This window comes from Sander lucioperca, chromosome 22 (genome assembly GCF_008315115.2).
Source record: "Sander lucioperca isolate FBNREF2018 chromosome 22, SLUC_FBN_1.2, whole genome shotgun sequence".
In the NCBI taxonomy this organism is placed as follows: domain Eukaryota; kingdom Metazoa; phylum Chordata; class Actinopteri; order Perciformes; family Percidae; genus Sander; species Sander lucioperca.
The window spans coordinates 10,037,798-10,065,790 of NC_050194.1; the positions used below are offsets into that span (position 1 = coordinate 10,037,798).

Genomic DNA, 27,993 nt, shown 5'->3' on the forward strand with positions numbered 1-27,993 from the left:
TGGCAAAGGGGACTAGATGGCTGAAGCATTGCTGTCATGTGTGGGTTTAGTCAAGATAGTGATACACTGCCTAAGAGCTACAGTTGTGCAATCGGTCAGTGCGCGGTACTTATAAGACAGGAATCTGCGGAGTCATGCTGAGGTTGTGAGTTTGAGCCTCACCTGGAGCATCTGAGTTTTACCTGCAGCAGGTGAGGTTAACACATACACTCTAACACATATGTCACTCCAGTTATTCATAAAAAAAGAAATATTTCATGTGAAACACCTGTAGAATGAATTACAAAATATCAATCGACCTTATTAAATAATGTTAGTTGACATAAGAGTCTTTTTTACTAAAACTGGGTAACAATGCTTTTCTTTTACCCGCCTACCACATTGAACCATAAAGCATGACTGTGCATTTTATGTTAAACTGCATAGCAAGAGGCCATGAGATCCCCTTGTTATGCTGAGTCAGCCCACATCACTCTGGGTAACAGTGAAGGTCTGGCAATGTTTCAAATAAATAAAAACCAAGTGAAAACTATATTTCAAGGATAAAACACTGCATGTGTTGGGGATGTGCCCTAGATGTTACATGTTTTTAAATAGGCCACTACATTTTGAAAGTCTTTTTTTAAAACCTGTTACTGATGTAATCATTATGCGATCATTGTAAACAGTAATAAACAGTCATTTTGTTAATCTGTGAGATTGTACGACATTAAACACAACTGTCCAAGCATCATTACTGATATAAAATCTCACAGGAGCTTTAAAAGAAAAAAACTGCTGCGTGTCTTTGGCCCATGCATGGATGGGGGGGGGGGGGGGAGTCATGCAAGGTCACCATAATTACTAGATCCTTCTAGAGGCGATGTGAGGTGCACCACCCACTCTCCCCCACCACAACCTTTTACTCTCTTGTTTTTTGCACGGATGACCTTAGATGACTTTCCTCTCGTGAAAAACAACTGAAATTAGTTGTTTCTGCAACTGTTGGAATTGTTGATGATGTTTTCGGCTCTCTGTAAAACTACATTTAAAGGCAGAGCTGACCCACTGAGAAACAGTCACAGACTCAATAATCCATTTGTATAGTCCAGAATCCGGATGAAAGAGGACTCAGCTTTCTTAATTTCCGTTGATATGCGTGTAGTTAAACATCAAGCAACATCGAGCTTCAGCTACAGCAAAATCAGTCCAGTCTGTTTAAATAATGTCTTCAATTTTTCATTCCAGCACTGAAATACATTTTTTATTTTACATAAAATGTCCTTTATTGTGTTTTAATGTAGTCTTTGAATAGTCCAAGTGACAAAAAGTGGTTCATCAAATTGTCACATTCCTGTTTGGTCCAACTCCAGACAAACCGGAGCCTATAAATCAAGGCTGAATCATCAATGGAGCAAAGTGGGCAACTGCGTTGGAGTCTTGCTTCTTCTAACACTGAAAAACCTCTGCCTGCTCTCTGGCTCTGGATGCATGATGTATGATGTCGGTTCAAATGTATTATAAAAGGCACATGATGTGTCACAGAAAAGGTAAAGTCCTCTGGCCAGTGCAGTTCCATGGTTCTTCACACAATAGTATCTGATGGTATCTGTGGCCTCACGCCCACTGTCCCTTGACCAGCAGCGCATGGAGCTGCAGATAGCAGCAGATGAACAATTATCTAAAAAACCTTCTCCACACTGCAAAATATATTCCACTGTGAAACCTCTGACTCACATTTAACATGCTTTTTTTTCTCTTGCCATGGTGTGGAATAAGAAATGGTCAAGAGTTCTATATAGAGAAAATAATGAAAAATAACGTCTTTATAGTTTGATTTGTATTCACTTAGTTAAGTGTAAGCAACTCTGGAGAAGATGAGCACCTACACCTGCTAAAATACCCATAAACAAACAAAATAAGAATAATGTGAAGGCCCCGAAAGGGCCAGCATCGGACACTGGTGGAGGAACTATTCAGATTCTTTACTTACTAATATCACACTGTAAAAAATCAATACTCCACTGCAATTAAAATGTTACTTAAGTAAAAGTACATAAGTTCAATCAGAGAAACATACTTAAAGTATTGAAAGTCAAATGACTTAATGCAGAGAAATGTCCCCTGTGACTGTTATACTATATCATTAGGTTATTGTTACACATTCATGTAAAAGCAGGATTTTACCGTTGTATTTGGTTGGAGCTCATTTTGAAATAGTTTGTATCGGACTGCAACTAGGCTACTGATTATTTCCATTGTGGATTCATCTGCTCATTATTTTCTCAATGAATTGATCGATCAATTAAAATTAGAGAGAAATGTCATCACAATTACCCAGAACCCAAAGGAAAGAAAAGATTCAAGAGCCTCAAAATTGTACTTAATTACAGTAGCCCAGTGGTTCCCAAACTTTTTTACTTCAAGGACCCTTAAACTGATAAATTTAGGCAAAGGACCCCCATTTACATGAATATGTCCTATGCAGGGTCCCCCATCTGACAACAACCTCTATATATGGGCGTCCGCTCTACCAACTGAGCTATCCGGGCCCCCATAGTTTTCCTTGTTTTTTACCCGAGCGGGAGCAACCACTGTGGAGAGACACTCACCAACTGTGGTCAAACTGGTCAGCTTGTTACTGGTTGACCTGCTGGACCAGTTTTTTGTACTCCTGCTAAATGTCTTTCTCTGCCTTTTTATTGACCTGTCTGGCCAGAGTAATTAGTCTGATTTCCCAGGAATTTGATAGGTGTTTTTGTGTGCTCCAGTGGCGCAATCGGTCAGCGCGCGGTACTTATAAGACAGTAACCTGCAGAGTGATGCCGAGGTTGTGAGTTCGATCCTCACCTGGAGCAGCTGAGTTTTACCACGTAGGGGATGACTTGAAAGTTCTCAGTTCACAAACAAATCAAGCTAACATTTGAATGACTAAACTGCTAAATAAGCTAACTTAAACTACTACAGTCCTTGTCCTTCATGCTGCAGCTTCCTTGATTATAAAAAGATGTGCATGTTGTTGACAAAAGTTGTGATCAATAGCTCACCTTCATTTATTGATTTATGAGAACGTTAATCAAAATTCACTTATTCACTTAGTTAAGCGTAAGTGTAACATAGTTGAATGGGTTCAGGTTAAATTCTACTAAATTGGCACAACTACGCCATCTACTGTTAAAAGCCGTACCTGCTTCGAGTAGTTGTAGCGCAGCATTATGGGAAATTCCTCACAACAACGGAGGATTTCCAACGAGGTAACATGTCTGTGAATGCTTGTGGACAATATAGTGTTAACTACTTGAAAAGCACTTAAAAGTTGCCCCAGTTTGTTTGGTTAGATATAATAATTGTCTGAAGCTAATTTGGCAATGGTTGTATTTAGTTACCAGCTGTTTTATTCATGTTTAACCACTCGAAAAATATTTTCTGCATGCTAACTAGCACCTACATGTGCCGTCTTTCCAGACAGAGCATGCTAGCTGTTGTCCTTTGAGATGAGCATTCACACACTGTTGACTTCCATTGTAAATGCAGGTACGTTGCAGTATGTTGTATATTGCTGTAGTCTGTGGTGAAATGTTTTGTATTGAGATATTTACTGTTGTTTTATACTGTGGGAAAAGTCCAGTACATAATTATTATTGTTAATGGTTAAAATACTGAAAAGGATATAAAAAAACAGTCCAGTATGAAGAAGCCATATTGTAATTTTGTTTATATATTGACTCCTTGTTAATTTGCAAGAGAACTGCTTCAATTTTGTTTTATTTCAATTACATTTATTATTCATGTATATTGCTTTGCTAAAGTAAGTGTCAAAGTTTTGCATAGAGAAAATTTGGTTGTAGAGATGGGAAATTCCTCACAACAACGGAGGATTTCCAACGAGACAGAGCATGCTAGCTGTTGTCCTTTGAGATGAGCATTCACACACTGTTGACTTCCATTGTAAATGCAGAGGCTGAATAAACTGGCTGTTACCAACTCGACTGGCTCCGAGTGATACCAGAGACATCTCGCATAGGTCACATAAGCAACTCTGGAGAAGATGACCACCTACACCTGCTAAAATCCCCATAAACAAACAAAATAAGAATAATGTGAAGGCCCCGAAAGGGCTCATTTTGAAATATTTTGTATCGGACTGCAACTAGGCTACTGATTATTTCCATTGTGGATTAATCTGCTCATTATTTTCTCAATGAATTGATCGACCAATTAAAAATAGTGAGAAATGTCATCACAATTACCCAGAACCCAAAGGAAAGAAAAGACTCAAGAGCTTCAAAATTGTACTTAAGTACAGTAGCCCAGTGGTTCCCAAACTTGTTTACGTCAAGGACCCCTAAACTGATAAATTTAGGCAAAGGATCCCCATTGACATGAATGTGTCCTATGCAGGGTCCCCCATCTGACAGGATCTTTACTTTTAGATGCTTTATTATGGATGATACCCATGATCAAAATAGTCATGCATTCTGTCATTGTGTTATGGATGGAATAGACTTTTGCTTTTGATGCTGCCTTTTTTAAATCAAGTGATTGTTACTTTCTTACACTGCACTGTAATTTGTATTCTTGTATTTTATACCTGTCTTATTCTATTTTAGCTATATTAATAAAGCTTCTCTTTAATGAATGTTTGCTCATTCATGTTTTATGTAAATCACTCTAAATTGCCTTGTTGCTGAAATGTGCTTTATCCATAAGGCTGCCTTGCCTTATAGTGAACATAAATGATTCCCCCTTTCTGGGGACCCTCTGGAACAGGATCCTGGGTCCCGACTCCCAACTTTGGCAAACAACGCAGTAACCAACTGCACTTTGTGGTCGACCACATGAATGTGGTGTGAATGCTTGTTATGGTGGAAAAACCCAGCGTGACGCACGTAAAAGCAGCAGATAGCGCAGTGGCGTGGAGTCCCCACCCCACCCTGCCCTGCTGCTGCTGCTGCTGCGGCTGTCTGATAACACCGGGCAGGGAAACAGCACGGCCGTGGACACCTTCAGCTTCACACGTCGTCATCTTCACACAGAAGTAGCCTAATTTTTAAAAAATTCTTTAATCTTTTACTCGCCTTTTTCGCGTTTTGGTTAACGGCGTTAATGTGGTGTTAAGATGGTTTTAGGCTTTAAGATGTTGTAAAGTCATCTCACACTCTGGATATTCGACTACAGTGAATTCTCTAACGTCCAGTGCGAGAGGCTGCGATGCTCTCAGCGAGGGAGAAAGAGCTCATTTCAGAGATATGGGAAAGACTGACTCCCGTGGCAGAAGATATTGGAGCAGAGGCGCTTCTTAGGTAGGTCCATACTCTGTTGTGTAGTCATCTCCGCATTACAAAAACGTCTGTTTGTGTTTAATGTAAAGGCTTGTAAAGAGATTTTTATCTTAGCTCTTCAGTCAACTTAGACTCACGGAGAAGCTGTGGTATGGTCGGTGACCATACTCATACTTTGGGACTGTCCGAAAATACAAATATTTTGGAAAAACGTTACAAAAAGAAATGGAGAAATATCTGGAAACATACTTTCCCCCATGGCCACCTATTGTTCTTATTGGAAGTACCACCTAAACACCTTTACTACAGATCAGTGGTATACATTGTAATTTTTATTGATGGTTGCAAGAAAAATAATTACTAGGCTATTTATTGAATGAAGCCTAACCTTCCAATGATTGTTCAATGGCTACAAAGAGTCAAACATGTTTCCATGATGCAACACATGACTGCCCAGCTGTGTGTGTGTGTGTGTGTGTGTGTTTGTTCTATATTTCCTGTGAATGTGTGTTAATGGCAATAACGTAGATCTAAGCCCCTTCCTTATTAGAAAGTGAAAACCCTTCATCAACATGTGTTCATGAAGAATTGATGGTGTATTTATTATTATTATAAATGAGTAATTGACATTTATAACGGTATACATTATGGCCATAAAGCATTGGTAAATGATTTATCAACTATCAGGTGGCTATTAGTTACCTTTTAAATTCTATATAGGATATCATGGATGCAAGCAAATTGAAATGACTCTAAGGCTATGTTCACACTTGGTGCCTTTTTTAAGCTGCCAGCATCTGTTTTACATTATAATCCTATGGAGTAAACCCTGTTTCCAAAAAATTCGTGAGCGCTTTTTTAAACGCCAGCTTCAAATTTCTTTTCTGCAGCTTGGAGCGTCTTTTTGAAGTTGGAAGAAGTTCAACTTTTCTAAAAAAAAAACGCCCTACGTCAAGCACTTTTTTGACCTGCCGTTTTCATAACAACAAGAAAAAATGGAGTTCCTGTACAGGGAGCGAAACATTTTTTGCAGGATGGTAGGGGAAGAACCCGCCCTACTCTCCCTCTGAATGGCTAGTACTCGTTGCCTGCTCTGGTGGGATTGGTTATGTTTAGGCTAGAGGAGTGGGATTGGTTATGGTTAGGGTAAGAATGTCAGGGTTAGCCAATCAGGGATGAGTTCCCTAATGAATATTTATGAGTCTTCCCTACCATCCTGCAAAAAAAAAAACTTGCGTATAGGGAACTCGCTTTGTTTTATGTAACGGTAGTAGCACCGCTCTCTCTCTCTCTGTTCTTTCTCTAGCTCGCTCCACCACTTTGTTTTATCTAATGTTAGCACTGCTCCACATATCGCTCTAGGATACTGTAGCAGTAGCTGTTGTTATAGCAACAAAAGACGCGCTCGGCTGCTTTTTGGAACCAAAATACGCTGCCAGCTTCTTCTTTTTTTACTACAAAAGTGCAAAAAAAGACGCCAAGTGTGAACATGCTGGTGCATTACTCAGAATTTGCTTAGTCATCAAACTTCGGACAGTGCTATGATCCAAGATCAGCGAAGTGCCATGTTTAAATGAGTGGGCCGTGTGTTCACACCAGGGATGATGATGATTATGATGATGATGATGATGATGATGATGATGGCAGAAAAAGGAGTGGCCAGTATCAGTCTCCATATCTCACCCACTCTGATCGTCGATAATGTTTTCTGTGACTACATTTACAATTAGTTTTGTTTTAAAAATGAATATCTTTTGCTACGTTTATGCCTTCACACAACTCCGGCGTTTCCAAGCCCCTAAATCGGAGAAATTTGGAATCACCGCTGCCCCGTTTTGGTTTGAAAACTCAGTGGTTGCTTTGTAGTTTAGACGAGCATAAATGGAGACCTTTGGAAATGATGATGCACGTCAGTCAGTCTTATTGGTTAGGTAGGTTTAACTACCTTTCAGTAACAGTTCCACCTCGTCGTCGGTCCAAGCAAATAAATCCCTGGTCTTACTTTTTGTCATTGTTGTTCTTTCCCAAAAGTATTTTCTGTATTTTCAGCTTGTACATCCATGATTTTGAACCGCTGAGTAACATCGGACAATCTTCCTGTTACCACTGTCACACGCTTGTATGCGAATGGTCATGCGATGTGCATTGTCAGGCGTGTTAATATGATTGGAGATAAGTTCAGCTATTGTAGCTAAAACTCTTGGGTGGACAGAGATTGTTCTTGTCTCAATACGGCGCTTAAAAAATGAAAACATAGTAGGGTGGATGTAGCATGTCTTTCAATTACGAATGTGCATCATTGCAACACTACTGACAAGAATTCCCAATTCCTCCACAGGATGTTTGCTACTCAACCAGGTTCCAAGACATACTTTTCCCATCTTGACATCAGCCCCAGCTCTGCTCACCTGCGCTCTCACGGACAGAAGATTGTTCTGGCCATCGCAGAGGGAGCCAAAGACATCAGCCAGCTGGCCATCACCCTGGGTCCTCTGCAAACCCTGCACGCTTACCAACTCCGGATAGATCCCACCAACTTTAAGGTGCCTTTACAAGAGCAACAGTTCTACTGATGGATCATACTGAGGAGAATAACACTTGTGAATGGTTACTGATTAATTGTTTCTTATTAACAGTGATGGGGGAGGTATATCAATAAAAGTACTACTACACTGTAAAGAATACTTTGGGTTTTTAATAGAACATGTTTACATACTTATAATATTAAAAAAAAAACTTTATTTTTCTCATACTGTCTGTCTGAATATACCTGCATTCACCCTCTGTCTGAAATGCTCAGTTTTAACACCTGTCTCTTTAAGCCCCCCTCTGATTGGTCAGTGTTTCCGGGTCTTCTGCCTCGCAGAAAAATGGCCCCTGTGACTGATATAATATTATATATTATATTAGATTACTATTACTTGTGCATTAATGTAAAAACAGGATTTAACTTTTAAAGCAGCCATATTATGCTCATTTTCAGGTTCATAATTGTATTTTAAGGTTGTACCAGAATAGGTTTACATGGTTTAATGTTCAAAAAACACCATATTTGTGTTGTACGGCACTGCTCTCTCTCACTGCTGCAGATCCTCTTTTCAGCTGGTCTCTGTTTTAGCTACAGAGTGAGACCTCTTTTCTTCTTCTTCTTCTTCTTCTTCTTCTTCTGTACTATCTTTGATTGCACTGCACATGCCCAGTAGCTCAGATGTAGATCATGTCAGCTAGCTAGCTCCATAGACAGTAAAAGAAAGGCTGTTTCTACAACTTTGGTCAGTTACAAGGCAGGATTAGCTGAGAGACTTCTAAATTAGGGCGCACATGTAAGTAGTTCTTTTGTAGATTATGGTGAACTTGTGTGTGTTGTAGCAGTGCTTTGCTATTGAGAACGAGGTAGCATGCTAGCGTTAGCATGCTAGCGTTAGCCATAGCGTTAGCATGCTAGCGTTAGCCATAGCGTTAGCATGCTAACGCTACGAGCTAATGGTTGCTAATTAGCTAATAGCCTGCTCGTTTCGGCTTGTGACGTTACAAGCCGTGCCGATTTTGAACAGCTCACCCAGAAACTGAAGGCAGGACACATTCAGAAACCGTATCTCACTCTAAACAGCATGGATGGATTTTTTTCAAAGTTTGTATATGTGTGGAAGCACCAGAGACACAACATAACACCCCAAATCCCAGAAAAAGTGTTTTTTTCATAATATGGGCACTTTAATTCAGAGGGTGGGGCTCATTTTTAAGTATTTTGTACAGGATTGCAACTAATGATTATTTTTATTTATGGTTTAATCTATCAATGTTTTCTTGATTAATTGATGGATTGGTTTGGAAAAATTCAGAAAATAGTGATAAATGCTGTCACAATTACCCAGAGCCCAAAGCGACTCCTTTACAATACTTGTTTTGTCCAACCAAAAGTACGAACCTTACAATTATTTAAAAAAATAAATAAATACAATTAGAAAAATAATTTAAAGCAGATAATTGTATTGTAATACAATATTTCCCTCTGAATTGTAATGGAGTAGAAATATAAAGTGGCATGAGAAGAAAAAACTCAAGAACAAGTTCATCAAACTTGTACTTCAATACGGTACTTGAGTAAATGTACTTAGTTACATTCCACTACTGCTAATTAAAATGTTTTAAGGTTTTCATGGCAGTATGGTATTGAGTTTTGAGTGGTGCCAAAGTGACACCATCTCAACTCCATATCAGATCAAAGTCCACTGACGTCAGCAGGAGCAGCTGTTTCAAGCTTCAAAACCAAAATGGCTGCCATATTTCTCCCAACAGCTCAAGTAGCTTAACACATACTGTTGATGTTTCTGCAACACATATATATTTTCCATATATGGAAAATAAAATATTGTGGAAATAACCAAATAATATAATATAAATAATAATGTATATGGAATCTATTTATATGTCATATCTCTCTTAACACATTATTTAAAATATGTGGCGTATGATTTTATGTTTATGTTAGATTTAAAGCTAAATGCATTGAGTTTTCTTGGATGTATTATTTTCATCATAATCTCGAATATGATTTGATATGCATGATGAGGCGTGTTGTGCCGTGTTCTGCACCCCTGCCGAGAATTGCATCCACTAGGGCAGCAACAATAATTTCTGCCTAATAATGCGTCCCTTTACACTCATCGCTACCGAAAATTGCGTGCACCTCGAAGGCAGCATGAAATGTTACTACTGAGTCTAATAAAACATTGATGACTCCAAACATTCCAAAAATACAGACTTCAGATCATTCATCATCATTGATGAACAAGACAAAGAAGTTTATTCAGTTTTTAAACAAATGTGAAGGGACTGTATTTATATAGCACTACTCAAAGGGCTTTTACATATTACAGGTACCATTCCCCATATTCATACACTGTGGCCTGTGGTATCAGATAAACATTCACACACCAATGGCACAGCATCAGGAGCAATTTGGGGTTTAATGTCTTGCCCAAGGACACTTTGACATGGGACTGCAGAGAAAGGGGATCAACCCACCAACCTTCTGTGTGATAGGCGACCGCTCCACCACCTAAGCTAAAACTCCCTTTTCCTTGCGTGTGCAAGTCTCGGCAGGGATGCAGAACTTGGCACGACAGGTGTTACTGAAAGGACTTTACTTTGAACTAGCTCCATGTTTATTGATATCTGAATAAGTTGCAGTGAATTTTATATTTTCTTTATTTTAAATTAAAGGCCCAACTGGAATCAGCATTGAGTCAATAACGATTCTTTATCTCCTCTGCAGTTCTTCTCACACTGTATGCTCGTCACCCTGGCAGCTCACATGCGCAAAGACTTCACACCAGTTGCACACGCAGCAATGGACAAGTACCTGTCGGCTTTCGCAGCCGTGCTCTCCGAGAAATTCAGATGAGACCCAGCCACGGGTTTTTAGGAAGTATGTGAACCATTTATGATGCCATATGATGTGAGGTATTTATTTATGTATGTGTTGTTGTTATAATGCAATATTTTGTAATAATAAAAATGTGAAACTAACAATTTTCCTGTTGTGTTGTACCATATAAAGTCCATATAAAGGACCAACCATGGGCCAAACCTGTGTTTTTGCATGTGTTATCCCATTTATTACAAATGATGTAATGATGACCATTTTCAAAACATAACGTACATTATTAGATTGCAATACTGTGTGTAATTCAACTCAAAGGAATTTGAAATCCCTGCAAGTTGATTTGTATACTATACTAGCTTAAATAGAAAACAATGACAACTTGAAACATAGGGAATCTGATGTATTTATTTTTCAAGATGGGCAGTGTTTTTGAAAATTATTTTTGAGTAATAACGCCAGATTTTTGACCATTTTTGTCTTTAAAATTGTAATCATTTTTGAAATTTAAATTAAGCAACAGTAATTTGTATAAACTTAAAACAATAGGAAAGCTGCAATGCAAGAAGTCATTGTGGAAATGTGTGAGGCACAGTAACAGCATATCTACATCTTGTTAGGGTTGCAGTGGTATACGGTTTTCATGTATACTATAGTATAAAAATTGACGGTTATCATTTTGTGTACATTCTCATAGAGCTATCCCTACTGCTGAAATAAATATCTAATACATTAGGAGCTGTCTGTGGTGCTGAAATAAACAGTATGGGGTGATGCCCTCTAAAAAGTACCATACTTTTAATAACTTTTTAGTATGTTATTTCTTAGTTTTCCTAGAATTATTGAGTTATCACAACAGGATAAGAAACCATATGAACCAGTGAAATCGGATGACAAGATGGTGTACTGGGATTTAGTAGGCCTGCATTATTTTGATTCTGTGATAGCATAGGATACATGTCATACTGCAAAAAGAAATGATGCACAAATATTCCTTCTTTAATTTTACACCTTGGGTCCTGCTATTGGAATGAGTCAAATTGACGAACTGCAGTGTGAGATAGTCGATGTGTGTGATGAATTCAAGACGAAAAACAAGACCTCAAGACTGAAATCCACTTTGTCCTCACATGAAACCAAAAACCATATTGCAATCATGGGATACCTTTAGCCCAGTGGTGGACTCAGACTGTCTGAGGGGCAAGGGTGAAAAAAAATAATGAACGGTCATGATGCTTTTATGGTGAAACTACTCCAAACCCCTGGTTAAGAATACATTTTTTTTTATTATGTGTCTCAGATTTGAGTAGATTGCACCTTATCATTCACAGAGGTCATTCAAAGTGCTTTAAATTGGGCCAGTACTCACCAGTACTGAGAACCAGCACGTCTGATTTTTGTCCACATGAGTACCCTTACTTCTAATTGTTATTAATAGGCTGATTTTTATGCTAAATAAGCTATGTATCATGATTTATTAGGAGAACATCAGACATTCAGCGCCCCCATATAGCCCGAATAGATCAATCCTTTGTTTCATAACCACATTTTCAGACAATTAGGCTGTGAGATTGGTCGAATCAGGCTCGTTAGATCTAATAGTCGACCCCTACAAGACATATGTATGGATATAAATATATTCAAGACACTGCAATGATCATGCCATGGAACTGCTGAATCAGGGTACTGGCACCTGTTGTGGTCCAATTCAGGCACTGGATACATGTTTTTTACAAAAGGTGCAGACAAGTTTAAAACCTAATAAATAAAAATACTAACTAATTAAAAACTGTGGAAAAAGAGAACAGTCTTTAGCTTAGTGTTTAAAATGGGTACAGCTGGGGCATGTAGTTCCAGGGGTGCTCATGATTCCAGCAGTGGACAGCATAACGGCTTAAAACCGTTTCACCACACTAACTGACCAGTCCCTGCAGATCTAAGAGATCCACCCGGCTTGTAATCATGCCTGCAATACGGGGCGGCCTCCAGTAACAGCGTTCGCCCCCATCTCTCTCCCCCTTTCATGCCTATCCACTGTCTCTATGTAATAAAGGGAAAAGCCCCCCAAAAAAACATGCCTGCAATATAAGTCAAAAACTGTTAGTAGTCAACATGATTTAGTGAGGTATAATCTGTCAAATATAACCATCATGAGTGAAATCATATCATTTTGAGACAGAAAAATCCTTTCAGTCAATAAGGAGAGGCCTCAATCACCTTTTGGCAAGTAAAAAACTATAATGTTACTACTTATATTAGCCATTTAAATATTTTTCAGAAGGTAAACATGATTTGCTGAGCTAACAATTTGTTAAATATAACGCTCATGAATGAAAGCAAGTCATTTTGGGCACAGAAAGAACCTTTCAGTAATAAGGTGGGAGCTGCGATCACTTTTTGGCAAGTGGAAAACTGAGTTATAGGCTATATTTTATCTGACAAAAATGGCTGGACTGGTTGACACAAGTAAAAAAAATCTTGCACATTTGGGCCACCGCAGAAGGCACTCTCTTATGTTTTATTTACCATATAGGGGCATCCAAGAGGGCACTTTTGAGGCGTTATTTTCGAACATTGAACCCACATGACCTCAGTTGGGTCATGCAGCACGTGAGAATAGCCTAGGTGCTGTTCTGTTTACAGAGAGGCTGAGCCCATGCTTGGGTCTGAAATGAACTTGTATGTATCTGGAATCCAGCTGATTTGGTCGCATGTCAATTCCGAATTAACATTCCTCAATGAATGATCTGTTAAGTGTAAACTAATCACGTAAAGTCATCATTTGTTAATGGTGAGCAACAGAAATTCATGAGTAATCCTGCATTAATTCATCAATTTAAGCAGCTAACAGAGTAGCATTAACTCAGTACCAAATGTAATATGATGCCGCATGCGTAATTACGCACGCACGAAAGAAAAGAAAAATAGACTTTTCTTTAGTTTGACTTTATTTCTTTATTGAGGAGACATGTGAACAGACGTCAGATCTCCTTCATGGTATCCAGGTGCGGAAGCTGCTGGGTTTAGTGGTACTGCTTTCCCAGAGCGGACACCACCACGCACAGGAACTTCTGGAAGATGACCTGCGTCGCCGCTGTGAAGGATTCTCCCATTTTGGCGGCGATGGTAATGGTCAGGCAGTCAGCCAGCAGCTATACGAAGGGAAAACAGTCAGTAAAGTTAAAGTCCTTACATTGTGTGTGTGTGTGTGTGTGTGTGTGTGTGTGTGTGTGTGTGTGTGTGTGTGTGTATACCCTGAAGTTGTCGGGGTCCACGTGCAGCTTCTCCGAGTGCAGGATGCTCAGCTCGGTATAAGTGGCCTTGATGTTGTTCATGTTCTTCAGAGCCCGGTCCAAACCGTGCAGCACCTTGGTGCCGTGGGCTGCCACTTTTTCGTTTTTCATGATGGCAGCGGCTGTGGTGAGGTCACCGAAGGAGCTGAAGTGCCTCTGGGTCCATGGGTACACGACCAGACACCTGCAGGGGGAGAGACAGGTAGGGTAAGACCGGAAGGATTCTGTCGGATTAACTAGAAAACTTTATTTCAGACATATCAGTATGTAAAACACAACAAAACAGGCAAGAAAACATTGAAGTTCATAAGATCAAAGTGATTTAAACACATACAAACATGCCAGTGTGTGGGGTCAGTTAAAGCCAGTTAAAGATTTTAAATAACTTAAGCGACACATTCATTTGTATACTATTCCTCAACATAGCATGAAAGGTGGGATCATAGTCACATATTGCCCTTGTCCATCTTTGAGCCAGTCCATCTATCTTGTCCAGTTTGAGAAAGATTCTGAACGCATCATTAAATGCCACCTAAAGCTTTTTCATGTTTGCCCTTCTGTAGCTGCACCACAATTGGGCTATTTAGAGGGCTTAACTTTACAATTCAGAGCAGTTGGGTTTTAGTTTTTTTTCTTCCTGTAGCCTACCTGCGCAGAGCCTTGGGGCCGATGTCATCATAGTCCAGGTTGGAAAAGATGCTGCTGATGACTTTGCGCTCCTCGTCAGTCCACTTAACCATGGCGCCTCTTTTTTTTAATTTGTGTCCAGGCTTTACAGAAAAAAAAAAAAGCTGAATAGTTTTCTGGCTGCTGCTTCAGCTCGACCCGCGTTTATTTAAGCCAATGCCCCCCCCCCCCCCACCCGCTCCCCCAGCTGTGATAGGCTGGAGATGAGGGTTTCAGATAAACTGTAGACTCCTCCAGGTGTTTCTAGAAAGTTGGACAAGTGTCCGGCTGCAGACCCTCACATGCACGTCACCTGAACCTGTCCTACGCCCATCTCGCGCGTCACCCTTATAACCGTCACCACACTTAGGCTACAGTAACTGGCCATTGCAAAATGGGCGCGGCGCCAGGAGACTCTCGAGGTCGGCGCAGCCTATTAACACATTTACAAAGATCGACGTCGATTTTTCAGGCTCAGATAAAATAAGTCAATATGAGCTATTTGTTTTCAGCCTCTACCTTTATAAAGATGTGAATGACTCTTGTCGTACGCGATTTTAGGCAAGTCAAAAAGGTGTGCTGGGAAAGGAAATGTAATGGCCTGGGTGGTCATGTGGTAGAGCGCTCGCCAATACATAGTGGCTTGGTCCTCGATGCAGGTCCTTGCTGCATGTCATTCTCTCTCTCCCCTTGTTTGTCCAAGCTGTCACAAAATAAGTGCCTAAATGCCAAAAATAAAAAAAGAATCTTTAAATAAAATGAAGGTGTGAAATGATTTCCACTGTTCTGATTTAGCTAATTTAACCTGGACACGTTGGGCCTTGTTTCCAGCACAATCCCTAACTGCTTATTAACTGATGTCTTTTGACTGGTTGCCTACCACCCATCATTAATACATAGTAAGTTGATATTTTAGTTCAAAGCTATAATGTTAACAAACACTGAAATGATGATGTATAATAGTTTGGTGCAAATAGTTTGTTAATAAATTTATATATAGCCTATACTTGTGCTTATGCACATTCGTTATGAATTAATAAGCGGGTTATAAAGCTTCAAGTATAACATTAATAACATGAATCTGTACGGGGCCCAATTTGTTTTGTGATCTATACAAGCGTTGGTTATTTCATTATTGGGCACTGATAATAGCTATCTAAATCATGTTTATAGATGCTTTACAGAGTATTTATTATTAACCATTAACAAGGTATTATCATCATCCGTGGACACTTTAATAGCCATTCAAATCATGTTTGTTGACAAACCATTTCTTAAAGGTTTACAAATCATTTGGTAATCATTAAGAAATACTTGATATATTAAATGATGTGTGCAATTATACACCGTTAAAGGTAACACTTATAAAAACATTCATTCAAAAATGGTGTTATATATTGTAATTATATATATATATCATTTGGCCTAGGTTGACCCCCATTTTGGCTTAAAATGACTGGACTATTAAGCTAAATTATTAGGCTATTATTTTTATTTTTTATTTTATTGTTCTTTTTTTTTTTTTATTACAAAAACAGTATGAAGATATTTCATACATAAATCTCATTATTCATATTTCAAGTCCTTCACAGTAGGACCAAACAGACAAGACATGCAAGAAACATAAAAAACAAAACAAAATAAATAAAAACACAAAACATAAAAAACAAACCCATCAAACAGATCGAACAACATAATAGATAACACTTGTGTCGTAATCCCTAACATTAATGTAAAAATTAATCAAATCAAATTCTTTATAAGACTGCCATATCTTCAAAAAGTCAGAGGTTCTGTCTTTACTCTTATAATAAATTCTGTCCAAAACAAAGTAGCTTGAGAGTTCATTCCACCAGTGGACTATTGCTGGGGGGGTTTGGAAGCATTCCATTTTAAAGCTATGCATTTCCTAGCTGCCATCAAAGCAAGATCTATGTACATACTTTCATATTTATTCCACTTGTCAGACATATTAATTCCCAAAAGACATAAACGTGGTGAAAGGGGAACAGATACATTTAAACACTGAGATATCAACTTGGTAACAAATTTCCTAAATAACGAAAGTTGTTCACGTGACCAAAGCATATGAAAAAAAGTACCTTTATATTTCTTACAACGCCAGAAGAGGAATGATAGCTCACTGTTCATTTAATTTAATGTGAACAGTAACCTGTGCATTATCTTAAATAGTGCTAATTTATGCCTTAAATTATAAGAGCATGTATGTACTTCCCTGCAAATAAAAGACCAATCTTCTTGCTGTATTTCCATACGAAGGTCTTGTGTGATGTTCTTTTCGCGTTCTCTTCCTTCTTTCCATTTTGACATTTCACATGTACTTGTATATAGCACCTTAGTGCTTCTTTGTACAGCCCTTTGGTCGGCCTAAACTGTGTTTAAATGTGCTCTGGAAATAAACTTTAGTTACTCACTATTAAATCATTTTTAAGTGTTAAGTGTTACCAGCAAAAAATGCAACAACAAAAAAAGAAATACAAAAGTACCTCAGTAATATTCTTGGATAAAATAGGAAACAGGAATAAAAAAAAACGAGTGTAATTTCTGATAAATTATTACTTTATTTATGTGTATTAGACTTCATGTAAAAACAATGTGACCGAATTTGCAAGAGCAGCTGGAGAGTGTTTGATGCCAGACCGTTATCTAGAAAAGCACGCGCGGGTTATCTGCAGCAGCCACCACACACGTTATGAGCGAGTGACTCCCGAAGTCAATAATTAAATATTAAAAAAAAAAAATTAATTTAAAAAAATAAATAAAAATGCAATCACTGCTAAATATTACACGGCTTTCACAGCTGCAACACCATAACACTGTTTGTTTATTTAATTTCAGAAAATGATCCATCACATCCTGTTTACAAGCATATAGGCTAGAACGTCTAAATGAACTTGTGTTACTAAATTTGGAGTCATTTCATCAAATTCATCTCATCTGATTTCTTAACGCCATCCTTAAAACACGCATTATTTCTCCTACTTGTTAAATCAAATGCTTTAAATAAATTGTGAAAATTAAATTAACCCTTGTGTTATCCTCAGGTCAAATTTGACCCATTTTCAAAGTTTTTTTATATCAGAAATATGGGGTTCTTACAACTACATTGCCCCAAAAATAACTTGGATACATGCATCATTCATTTTACCTGCGAAGAATGTTGCATGGAAGCCATACAACATTCTTCGCAGGTAAAATGAATGATGTTGTATGGCTTCCATACAACATTCTTCATTTTACGCAAAATTAAAATGAATGATTATTTCCATTGAATCTTGGGTGTTTTATTCAATTTCATAGCATTTGAAAAATGTTTTTAAATGGTTTTAAAACAGCATCCTGACTAAACTTTGACATAAACCAGTCTGTGATTCACTCAACATCCTCTGATCTTAACTATTGGTCATCAACATTTCTGGGGGTTTTTTAACTCAAAAATTAAGTATAATGTCATTTAAATTAGGTTTCTTGACCATGAATAAAAGAAAGCGTTGAAAAAAGTGACAAAATCATCAAGAATAGCAACAAAAATGTCAGGAAAAGCGCCAAAAAATGTCAATTTTGAATTTTGACCTGGAAGGACAACAAGTTAATGGTCGACAGGAAGACAACACGAGGGTTAAAAAAAAAAGGCCTGATTGTGTCGATTTTAGTCTCAATCTAAACCTATAGGCTACTGTCTTGTACAGGCCAGCGTTTGAATAAATAAGCCTGCCAAAGGAAAGTCCTCACACTGTGCAAAAACAAATATCGAACTTTTCTTCTGCGGTGCGAGAGACCATCTATTTCTAACATCAGGGTTATTGATATTAACTTGACGTCACTCATCCTTCCTCCCTGCTCCATTCTCCTGTGACCTGATATGTCTTTGCTCTGCACGTGCTCAGGGTAATCTTTTCTTCATCCTTCGTCAGAAACAAACCACAGCAGGACCCCATGTGGGGGGACTCATTACGCATTCGTTTTACGCAATTGGCCACCAACTGACGCCCAATGCCTCAAGCAGATACCGCCTCGCGTGCTGGCATGCGTCCATCGAAATTTCTATCAGGCCGGGAGGGGGGCTAAGATAGGCGGCTTGGCATCAGCCCCCGTGGGTGCGGCTCTCCGGCCACATGAATTTAAGTAGAAGTCCAAACTGACCGAGGATCATCATCCGACTCTGGTAGAGAAAGAGAGTGAGAACCAAGCCGACATGAGTTTGAACAGCAAAGACAAGGCTGCCGTCAAGGCCCTGTGGGGCAAAATCGCCAAGTCAGCAGACGTTATTGGCTCTGAAGCTCTGAGCAGGTAAGTGTCACGTTTACCCGTGAGTTTTCAACTCCATGTTAGAGAAGAGTTTATGACGTGTTTTGACTTTATTTATGATGCGGCCGATCCGGTCCGTTTTATTTCAAAGCGTAGTTAGGCCTACCCCGTTTAAATGTAACGCAAAGTAGGCTTAGGTGACGTGTTACAAAGCGGCCTAACTTACAAGTGAGACTGCTTTTCAGAACACAGACGTATGCGTGTCAATTTAGAAATGGTTCCAGTGCTTGTGGAGCTTTACCATCCACGTAAGGAGATGCTCCAGGTGAGGATCGAACTCACAACCTCGGCATTACTCGGCTGCATACTGTCTTATAAGTACCGCGCGCTGACCGATTGCGCCACTGGAGCCTTTCTTAAACTCGCTCAACCACGGTAAATCAAACAAATATTGAAAGTCAGACGTCTTCTCCACCTCCACAGGATGCTTGTCGTCTACCCGCAAACCAAGACCTACTTCACCCACTGGCCAGACATGAGCCCCGGCTCTGAGCCCGTCAAGGCCCACGGAAAGAAAGTGATGGGTGGACTAGGTCTGGCTGTGTCCAAAATTGACGACCTGACAACGGGCCTGATGGAGCTCAGCGAGAAGCACGCCTTCACGCTGAGAGTGGACCCGTCCAACTTCAAGGTGAGACACCGTTTATTAACATAATGTAGCAAACATTATGAGATCATGATATGTGCTGAGATTACTTTTTTTTTCTTCTTTTCTTTAAATATTTTAAAAATATGTAGGTTCTTTTGCAAATTGGTGGCAAATATGTACAGCTGTCTTTAATTTCACTGTAAGGTGGGTTCCTTTTACAAGCCCTCAAGTTTATTATTATTATTATTATTATTATTATTATTATTATTATATTTCTTAGTTTTTATTTTAGTTGAGCCTATATGCACAAAGAAAGAAAGAAAGAAAGAAAAACTCTTTAATTCGCTCACCGAGGTTAGGATGACTTGTGCGTACTGTTACGCACGAAGTTATTTTCGCATGAATTACGCATGTGTGCTTTACAAAAACTTGCCGTCTGAAAATCTTAATTTCTCTTAAATCTAGTTAAAAGGAGACATCTTTGTTTTCAAAGCCGCTTCACCAGTTTTGAAGCATCTTTCTTTTGCAATACACTGGCATTTCTGATGTTGGAGCTACATGGGAGGACAGTGAAAATAGCCAACTCTTCTCTCTTTTTTTTTGCAGTGTTAAACATCTATTTGCTTTATAATTGTGTCCGCTGTCATCCGCAGATCCTGTCCCACTGCATTCTTGTGGAGCTCGCCACCATTTTCCCAAAGGAGTTCACCCCTGAGGAGCACCTGTCCTATGATAAATTCTTCGCCGCTGTGGGCCTGGCTCTGTCTGAGAAATACCGCTAAGCTGCCCGCAGTGCGAAATGCGGTCTGCCACCAGCGATCATGTAACTCATGGTGCAAAAATCATAAAATAAACAGCATGCCGCCATTTTTGTTATTTATTTATTTATTTTTTACTTCACACACACACACACACACACACACACACACACACACACACACACACACACACACACACACACACACACACAATTAACAAAACAAGCATTTATTTGATCTGCATGGGTAGGGCGAACAGATGAAGAGATCATCTACATATTTTGTTCTTTATCTTTTTAATACTGAAACATTCACAGTGATCACAGTTTGGCATGGAAGAAAACCAAAGAGAAGTACAACAGCATCAAACCGACCACACGTCACTATGACGCCACATGAGCCAAGAGTGTAGCTGATATGGTGGGACAGAAATGTTCTGCTGCATTGCAATGGACGAACAATAGAGGCTGTAACCAACTTATCATCACCCAGAATGAGCCTGAAAGAGAAGAGATACATTGTGACTCTTATCATGCCATGGTGTATTATTTATTTGAATTCAGCCAATCATATCTGGCTTCTCTCACCTGAGCAAGGCAGCTTGTCATGACAAATTATGTTTAGGGTTAGGTTTGGGTTAAAACGCAACGCCCGGGATGGCCGCTGCGAGGGGCACGGGCACAAGGGGACAGGGGCGCAACTACCCAGTGTCAGAGGGGTATGCAGCAACAATTTTGGCGCCCCCCCCCAAAAAAAAATAAATAAATCAACAACAAACAACAACAAGTAAATAAATAAGTGTGCCAGACATTATCATGTATGGGGTTTAAATAATAAAGGTTTATTTTAAAGTATATCAGCCACTGTAGGCCTAGCATAATTATAAATAATTATATGGTGTATATATATATATATATATATATATATATATATATATATATATATATATATACATATATAAATGTACTTTAATTTCATTACAATAAATAAATCATCATTGATGGCATTCCAGCATATGTGTTGCGGATGTTTAAATTAGCGTTCTGATTTGTTTACTACGTCCCCGCTGTCAGACATAAGCTAATTGTTGTATTTCCCACATGTGCCGGGTTTTGATACAGAAATGCATTTTTCATTCGCAATGGCAAGATTAGCCTAATAGCATATAACAAAACATGTTAAATTATTTCGATTTGGCATTAGAAGTAATCAGACTTCATCTGTAAGCAACACTAACGTTAAAGTGCAAAATGAAACAAATGTGAGGAGGACTCAGAGCTTGAACTGGACATTTAGTTTTGTGTGGTCTAACTAATAGAACTCCTACCTGATGTCATCACTGGTCTCATCTCTACGTGATGCCATTGCCGACCTCATGTCTGTCTCATTCACTCCTTGCCTGTGTTCTTCTCCACTAAGACATATTGTCAAACAAACGTAATATATTTTCTGTATTAGTTTTTTACGGTGGCCCTGAAGTGCAAATCACAACAGCAAATAGAAAAACGCAACAGCAAATCATAAAACACAACGGCAAATAGGAAAACATTTCAACAAATCATATAACACAACGGAAAATAGGAAAACATTTCAACAAATCATAAAACACAACGGAAAATAGGAAAACAAAATGGCAAATAGAAAAACATGACAGCAAATAGGAAAACACGACAGCAAATAGGAAAACACTTCAACAAATTTTAAAACACAACCGCATTAACTTCTATCGGAAAAGGTAGGGCCTATCTAGCAGAGGACGGACCCTCCTGATTGGACAGACGGACTGTCTGTCTTTTAACAGGAAGGAGAGGTGAAAAACATGGAAAAGCGCCTACTTTTAACAGACAGTCCATCTGTCCAATCAGGAGGACCCGTCCTCTGCTAGATAGGCCCTACCTTTTCCGGTAGAAGTTACAGTTTTTTTCAACTGCTTACACACAGAATCTTTTCATGTCACACGATTTTTGAAACCTCTCACTCAAAGTGCAAAATTACACACCAAATCTCCAAAACCATAAGCTATTTCTCAGCCTTTCACTCAGTTTTCAATTGCATAAAACACTTTTTTCAAAACATTACACACAATTCTCCTCCTAAGACACAAAAATCTAACAGGAAGTGACTTGCTTTCCTTTTCTAAACACAACCAATCAAAATGCTACACTTATTTATCAGGGCACACACACTCCTCACATTTGCAAACATATTATGTCATAACTGAACACTAACCAATCACTGCTTTAGTATAGGCCTATACATAGGTCAAAGGTCACATTACCTGTTTTGCACAATGGATGCCAACAATAGACAGAGAGCAAGGGGAGTAGGAGGGAGAGACACGGGACAACAACGAGGAGGAGGAGGAGGGAAGAAGAGGAAGGAGGAGAGCCATCTCTGATGAGATCAGGGCCACACTTATTCAACATGTGATCAACCACGGATTGACCATCAGACTAGCCCATCTTGAGTAGCTTTACAGTGGTGTCCATACTGCATGCAACTATCTAATGACTATTTCAGCATTACAAATCAATCAGACTTTGTTTTTCACAAAGTGCATACAATCCCCCCCTCCCCCCTGCCCCGACACACAAGCACGCACAAACACACACACACACACACACACACACACACACACACACACACATATTCTTTATTCTAAAAATGATACCTTTGGTTTACATATGTTTGTACTTTTGTTTTCTTGTTTCATGCTACTGTATACAACACTGTGCTGCTCTTACAAACGTGATGTTTTGCCCAATAAATATTTTCTGTTTTACTGTAACATTACATTGTTTTTTACAGGGCACTTTTCAACCACTTTCAGCAGATTACTTTCTCTCTAGAACATTGTAAATATAGATATAGGCCTTATGAAAGACAAAAGAGCTTTAGATTTATAACAACAGTGTGTACGTGGTATAGCCAAAAATTTACTATTATGAAAAAAGTGTTTGTTTGATGCAAATGCTTCATTTTGAGATGTGTTTATGGTATTTTGAATGCAGTGTTTCATTTTGAAGGAGATGTGAGCCATTTTGCATTTTGTGTGTGCAGTTTTGGGAATTGTGCGTAGAGTTTTGAAAAAAGGAGACATAGTTTTGAAAACATGTGTAAGCAGTTGGAAAAAACTGTAATGCCGTCGTTTTATGATTTGTTGAAGTGTTTTCCTATTTGCTGTCGTGTTTTCCTATTTGCTATTGTGATTTGCACTTCAGGGCCACCGTAGTTTTTCCATATTAATAATATTAAGAAATTAATCTGTTGGTATCAAGTGGCTCCCCCTAGACTTCAACCTAATGTTAGACCTTCCTGTTGCCTTCCCCGTCTTTCCTGATCCACCATCCTCACACCTGAATGAAATGAACTCACTGTTAAATATAGCAGCCTAAATTCAATTCTTATCAGCCTAGTGATGGCATCTGATAAGACAGCTATTATGCAGTAAGGTTATGCTGCTGTTGAAATTACATTCACATTTTGGATTTTAAAGCAGCCATATTATGCTCATTTTCAGGTTCATATTGTATTTTAAGGTTGTACCAGAATAGGTTTACATGGTTTAATTTTCAAAAAACACCATAGTTTTGTTGTACTGCACCGCTCTCTCTCACTGCTGCAGATCCTCTTTTCAGCTGGTCTCTGTTTTAGCTACAGAGTGAGACCTCTTTTCTTCTTCTTCTTCTGTACTATCTTTGATTGCACTTGCACATGTGCAGTAGCTCAGATGTAGATCATGTCAGCTAGCTAGCTCCATAGACAGTAAAAGAAAGGCTGTTTCTACAACTTCGGTCAGTTACAAGGCAGGATTAGCTGGGAGACTTCTAAATGAGGGCGCACATGTAAGTAGTTCTTTTGTAGATTATGGTGAACTTGTGTGTGTTGTAGCAGTGCTTTGCTATTGAGAACGAGGTAGCATGCTAGCATTAGCATTAGCATTAGCGTTAGCGTTAGCATGCTAACGCTATGAGCTAATGGTTGCGGTTAACCTGCTCGTTTCGGCTTGTGACGTCACAAGCCGTGCCGATTTTGACCAGCTCACCCAGAGACTGAAGGCAGGACACATTCAGAAACCATATCTCACTCTAAACAACATGGATGGATTTTTTTCAAAGTTTGTATGTGTGTGGAAGCACCAGAGACACAAAAGAACACCCCAAATCCCAGAAAAAGTGATTTTTTCATAATATGGGCACTTTAAAAAGTACAAATATGGAGAGCCACTTAGCATAGACCTTTAAAGAGAAAGATGTGACCCTGTAATTACAGCTTCCATGTCACCCAACAGATGTAACGATAGCCTGTATGTCTGACACCACAGCTAACATCAACAGCTAATGGTAAAACTAAATCTACCATGGTAAACCAGAGTTATTGCATAATTTATGTTTTCCAGCTTCTTGTCATTTATTGCGCATGCTACCTTATATTTACCAGTTGTTATTTTACCTTAATAAAATTAAGATATGTCATGCATGGGATTGGTACATATAGAAAATACCCCCCCCCAAAAAAAAAAAGACAAAAAAAAAAAAAAATATATATATATATATATATATATATATATATATAGAGAGAGAGAGAGAGAGAGAGAGAGAGAGAGAGTTATGTAAATAAATAGCCCAGCAAAGCAATACAAAAGAAATTCTATCCCAATATTAAAGACATATTATTTAACCTCAAAAAATAAAATACTATAAAATACTGTCTGAATTACTTGCCCTTGAGGTTAAAAAATACACATACCATTAAAAATTAGTAATAAGTGCTGTGTTTAAAAGTGCTTAAAAAGTAAAAAGTGCCACACAATAAATAACAATAAATAATTTAAAATACATCATAGAATAAAACCACACTGTTAGAAAAATGCATAAAACCAATAGCATGTGTATTATCATGTTAAAATCTTGAGGCAAGTAATTCAATGTGTAATAATAATAATAATAATAATAATATTAATAATATTAATAATAAATATTAGCAATAAAGAAAGAAGCACAATCAAATTATTAAAATATAGATATGGCAGAATAAAAGTTATAAAGGACAACCAAGGCATCTTTAAAATATTTATTAAAAAAACGCAAAAACATATTAACATATTAGGTAGGACCCCCCTCCGCAGGTAGAAATTAACCCCCGAAAAGGAAAGAATAATAAAATCTGACAAGCATGCTATAAAAGACATAAATATGGAAATTTTACAACAAATACAGTTATTATTAATCATAAATATGGATTAAAGCAATAAAAAAGTCATATAAAATTGAAAATGAAGGAAAAACAAGGAAAAGAAAAGAAAGCATGCAGGGGGGTTAAAAGGTTGGGTATGATGCGCTGCAGAGGAGGTCCAGATAAAACCTGAGGAGAGAGGAAACCAGAGCAGTGGGAGGTAAGTATTTCTAAAAAATACCCTGTAAAACTTAGATTAAAAAGAGAAGCGGATCCATTTCAGTATTTTTCATTTAGACCCATAGGGTCTATGGTTTTTAAAAGATGGATCCACTTCCTCTCCGCCGCCCGACGCTGAGCCGTGGTCCAGGCTCTGTTGCTCTCCAGGCCCACGCTCTGAACATTTGGAGTTTAAAATGTGCATATAAAACAGTTGTGGCATTGCCCTTATTTAAAATATATTGGTGTTGCTTGATGCTCCTACACTGTAAAATCCAATTAGTTAACCTTACTTAAAAAAAGCATGCAAACCGATTGCACTTAAAAAACTAAGTACAGTAGAATAGGTATTGCGTGTTGTATTAACAAATCCCTGTTTAGTATAGTATACTTACTCTTGAGTTTAAGTAACTAAAAACAATTTGTGCGGTGTACTTGACAATTTACTTTAGATGTGCTCCTGACTTAGTATAGACTACTCAGAATTACTATTTCAAACAACTAAGTAATGTCATGTGGACTTTACTTTGTGTGTACTCTTAACACAATTATTTAAGTTGGGCTAACTAATGTGCCAATTCCTGCAACTTAGAATTTCTTGTTTTTAGTTACTTGAAGAGCGATTCTGATTTACTTGTTTAAACCATGCAAACCGATTGCCTTGAAAAGACAAAAGACCAAGTAACTGTTATTTGTGTAAATTAAGTACTTCAAACATTCATTTTACCTTATTCCATTTACAGTAATCAATTAGACATTGCACCAAATGCTCACCTATATGTTAACTCTGTTCTGCCAACTCACTATACACTTACATAAATGTACCAGAGAAGAAGTATAGAAGTATCATAAAATAGAAATATTTAACAGACAACCACATTATAGTTGAAACAGGTTTATTCCTTGAACCTCAACCATTTATTATATAGTTATTTAGTTTACAATGTTAAAATCAAAGTCTCTAAACCCTTTGAATCTGGTATAAAGTACGCATTACCTTGACATTTGTAATTTTATTCTGATTGTATTTTATCATCTTAAAAATTATTATGGTGTGCTTGGCCCAGATAAACCTTGTTATTTCAATCAATCAAATTTTGGCACAGGATTTCACAATTTTGAATTCTTGACTTGGCTGATAAGTAATTTTATTGTTAATTTTTTTTTTTTACCAGATTATTTATAGTATGAATTTTGGGGTAATATACTTGATTTTATGAGTGTATCCGGTACAGAGATGTTTAGTGGGAAAACACAGTCAAATCTGCACCTTAGACAGCTGATACTAATTAGTTTCGAGGAGATTAAAATGTTAGTCATTACTATAAGTGATCACTACCACTTGAAGACAACATTCAGACTAAAATGATCAATGTCAAGGTATTAGCGCCAACCACAGAATATCTCTTCTCACAGAACCAGAATGCGCACACGCGCTTATTACACTGCCATAAAATATAAAAATAAAAACATTCTTCAAAAGTACAGAGTGAAAGCAACACCAAGGGGTGTGAACAACGGACTCTGTTAGACTGAATGTTTGCCTATCTGCCCATATACATCGGTACCAAAATTGTTCTTCAATAATCTTCCAGTAATAATTGGCAGCCTTTTATAAAAAGACATACATTTGTCATTTGTGGAAAGAAATTTCCAACCCTGACCTTTAATTTAACATAATCCTGAACAACTGCTTTACTTTTGAAATAACAACAAAGTTTAAAGACCAAACTGCTGACAGAATCAACCTGCTGACAAGTACAAGTGACATCCAGTTAGTGTACAATAATGACTATGGCAACCGATCACATGTATGAATGACCATACGCCTGCAGCCTCTTAATGTAACTTGCTGATGAACCAAGTGGCTGATATAAAACAATATGAAAGGAGTGCCTTAATTTAGTAAACAATTAAAAGCAACTGGACCCACTTTTATAAACAAATAAGATTGTATGACAAATGTCACTCTTGATTTTTACCATTCTAACTCAACAGGAGATTTTTAAGAGTTTGAAGTTTGGGGGGGGAGTTTGTTCTCTCCCAGGCCAAGCATCACTCGTTGAATGAAGTTGAATGTGTTCTTCATGGCTTTAGGGTAGTCCAAGTGTAGTGCATAGGACAACCCAAACAAGAGGCAAAGTGCTTGAGGTAGGTTCTGGAGATTGTCCATTACAATACCTCCTTCAAGAATGATGGCAGTAGACACTGGGTCAAGATGAGATGATTTGGAGAGAGACGCACATCTTCACTGATGACAGTCAGCAACCCAACAGATACCTGGGCCCAGGCCTCATCACTGTCAGAATCCTGTATA

At 38.2% G+C, this 27,993-nt stretch overlaps 4 protein-coding genes and 2 non-coding genes across 6 annotated transcripts in view; 3 read left to right on the forward strand and 3 right to left on the reverse strand.

Moving 5' to 3' along the window:
• The first annotated feature begins 2,743 nt into the window (after positions 1-2,743).
• On the forward strand, positions 2,744-2,837 carry trnai-uau. Its single transcript has 2 exons — positions 2,744-2,781; positions 2,802-2,837. It is a non-coding gene; the product is annotated as a tRNA-Ile (tRNA).
• A 2,091-nt stretch (positions 2,838-4,928) lies between these two features.
• On the forward strand, positions 4,929-11,382 carry zgc:163057 (uncharacterized protein LOC563335 homolog). Its single transcript, XM_031291473.2, has 3 exons — positions 4,929-5,282; positions 7,600-7,804; positions 10,540-11,382. Exons 1-3 carry the CDS (start codon positions 5,191-5,193, stop codon positions 10,666-10,668), a joined length of 426 nt encoding a protein of 141 aa, XP_031147333.1. The 5' UTR covers positions 4,929-5,190; the 3' UTR covers positions 10,669-11,382.
• A 2,192-nt stretch (positions 11,383-13,574) lies between these two features.
• Positions 13,575-14,875, reverse strand: LOC116044342 (hemoglobin subunit beta-1-like). Its single transcript, XM_031291468.2, has 3 exons — positions 14,589-14,875; positions 13,902-14,124; positions 13,575-13,799 (listed from the first exon to the last, which is right to left on the reverse strand). Exons 1-3 carry the CDS (start codon positions 14,678-14,680, stop codon positions 13,671-13,673), a joined length of 444 nt encoding a protein of 147 aa, XP_031147328.1. The 5' UTR covers positions 14,681-14,875; the 3' UTR covers positions 13,575-13,670.
• A 3,789-nt stretch (positions 14,876-18,664) lies between these two features.
• Positions 18,665-20,391, forward strand: LOC116044343 (hemoglobin subunit alpha-like). Its single transcript, XM_031291469.2, has 3 exons — positions 18,665-18,917; positions 19,359-19,566; positions 20,178-20,391. Exons 1-3 carry the CDS (start codon positions 18,823-18,825, stop codon positions 20,304-20,306), a joined length of 432 nt encoding a protein of 143 aa, XP_031147329.1. The 5' UTR covers positions 18,665-18,822; the 3' UTR covers positions 20,307-20,391.
• trnai-uau lies at positions 19,193-19,286 on the reverse strand. The gene is made up of 2 exons: positions 19,249-19,286; positions 19,193-19,228 (listed from the first exon to the last, which is right to left on the reverse strand). It is a non-coding gene; the product is annotated as a tRNA-Ile (tRNA).
• A 170-nt stretch (positions 20,392-20,561) lies between the features above and the next one.
• The window catches only part of aqp8a.2 (aquaporin 8a, tandem duplicate 2), a 28,057-nt gene continuing 20,625 nt past the window's right edge, over positions 20,562-27,993 (reverse strand). The window contains exon 5 of the mRNA XM_035997852.1: positions 20,562-20,869. Coding sequence (XP_035853745.1) covers positions 20,866-20,869 — 4 coding nt within the window. The 3' untranslated portion in view covers positions 20,562-20,865. The remainder of the gene's footprint in view (positions 20,870-27,993) is intronic.

Bases quoted from the DNA above. Each gene is read 5' to 3' on its own strand.
- zgc:163057 (XM_031291473.2), top strand. From the start codon at position 5,191: ATGCTCTCAGCGAGGGAGAAAGAGCTCATTTCAGAGATATGGGAAAGA. The intron at 5,283-7,599 runs GTAGGTCCATAC...ATTCCTCCACAG, and splicing joins GGAGCAGAGGCGCTTCTTAG to GATGTTTGCTACTCAACCAG. The intron at 7,805-10,539 runs GTGCCTTTACAA...TCTCCTCTGCAG, and splicing joins TAGATCCCACCAACTTTAAG to TTCTTCTCACACTGTATGCT.
- LOC116044342 (XM_031291468.2), bottom strand. From the start codon at position 14,680: ATGGTTAAGTGGACTGACGAGGAGCGCAAAGTCATCAGCAGCATCTTT. The intron at 14,125-14,588 runs GTAGGCTACAGG...CTCCCCCTGCAG, and splicing joins GGCCCCAAGGCTCTGCGCAG to GTGTCTGGTCGTGTACCCAT. The intron at 13,800-13,901 runs GTATACACACAC...CCCTTCGTATAG, and splicing joins TGGACCCCGACAACTTCAGG to CTGCTGGCTGACTGCCTGAC.
- LOC116044343 (XM_031291469.2), top strand. From the start codon at position 18,823: ATGAGTTTGAACAGCAAAGACAAGGCTGCCGTCAAGGCCCTGTGGGGC. The intron at 18,918-19,358 runs GTAAGTGTCACG...CCACCTCCACAG, and splicing joins GGCTCTGAAGCTCTGAGCAG to GATGCTTGTCGTCTACCCGC. The intron at 19,567-20,177 runs GTGAGACACCGT...TGTCATCCGCAG, and splicing joins TGGACCCGTCCAACTTCAAG to ATCCTGTCCCACTGCATTCT.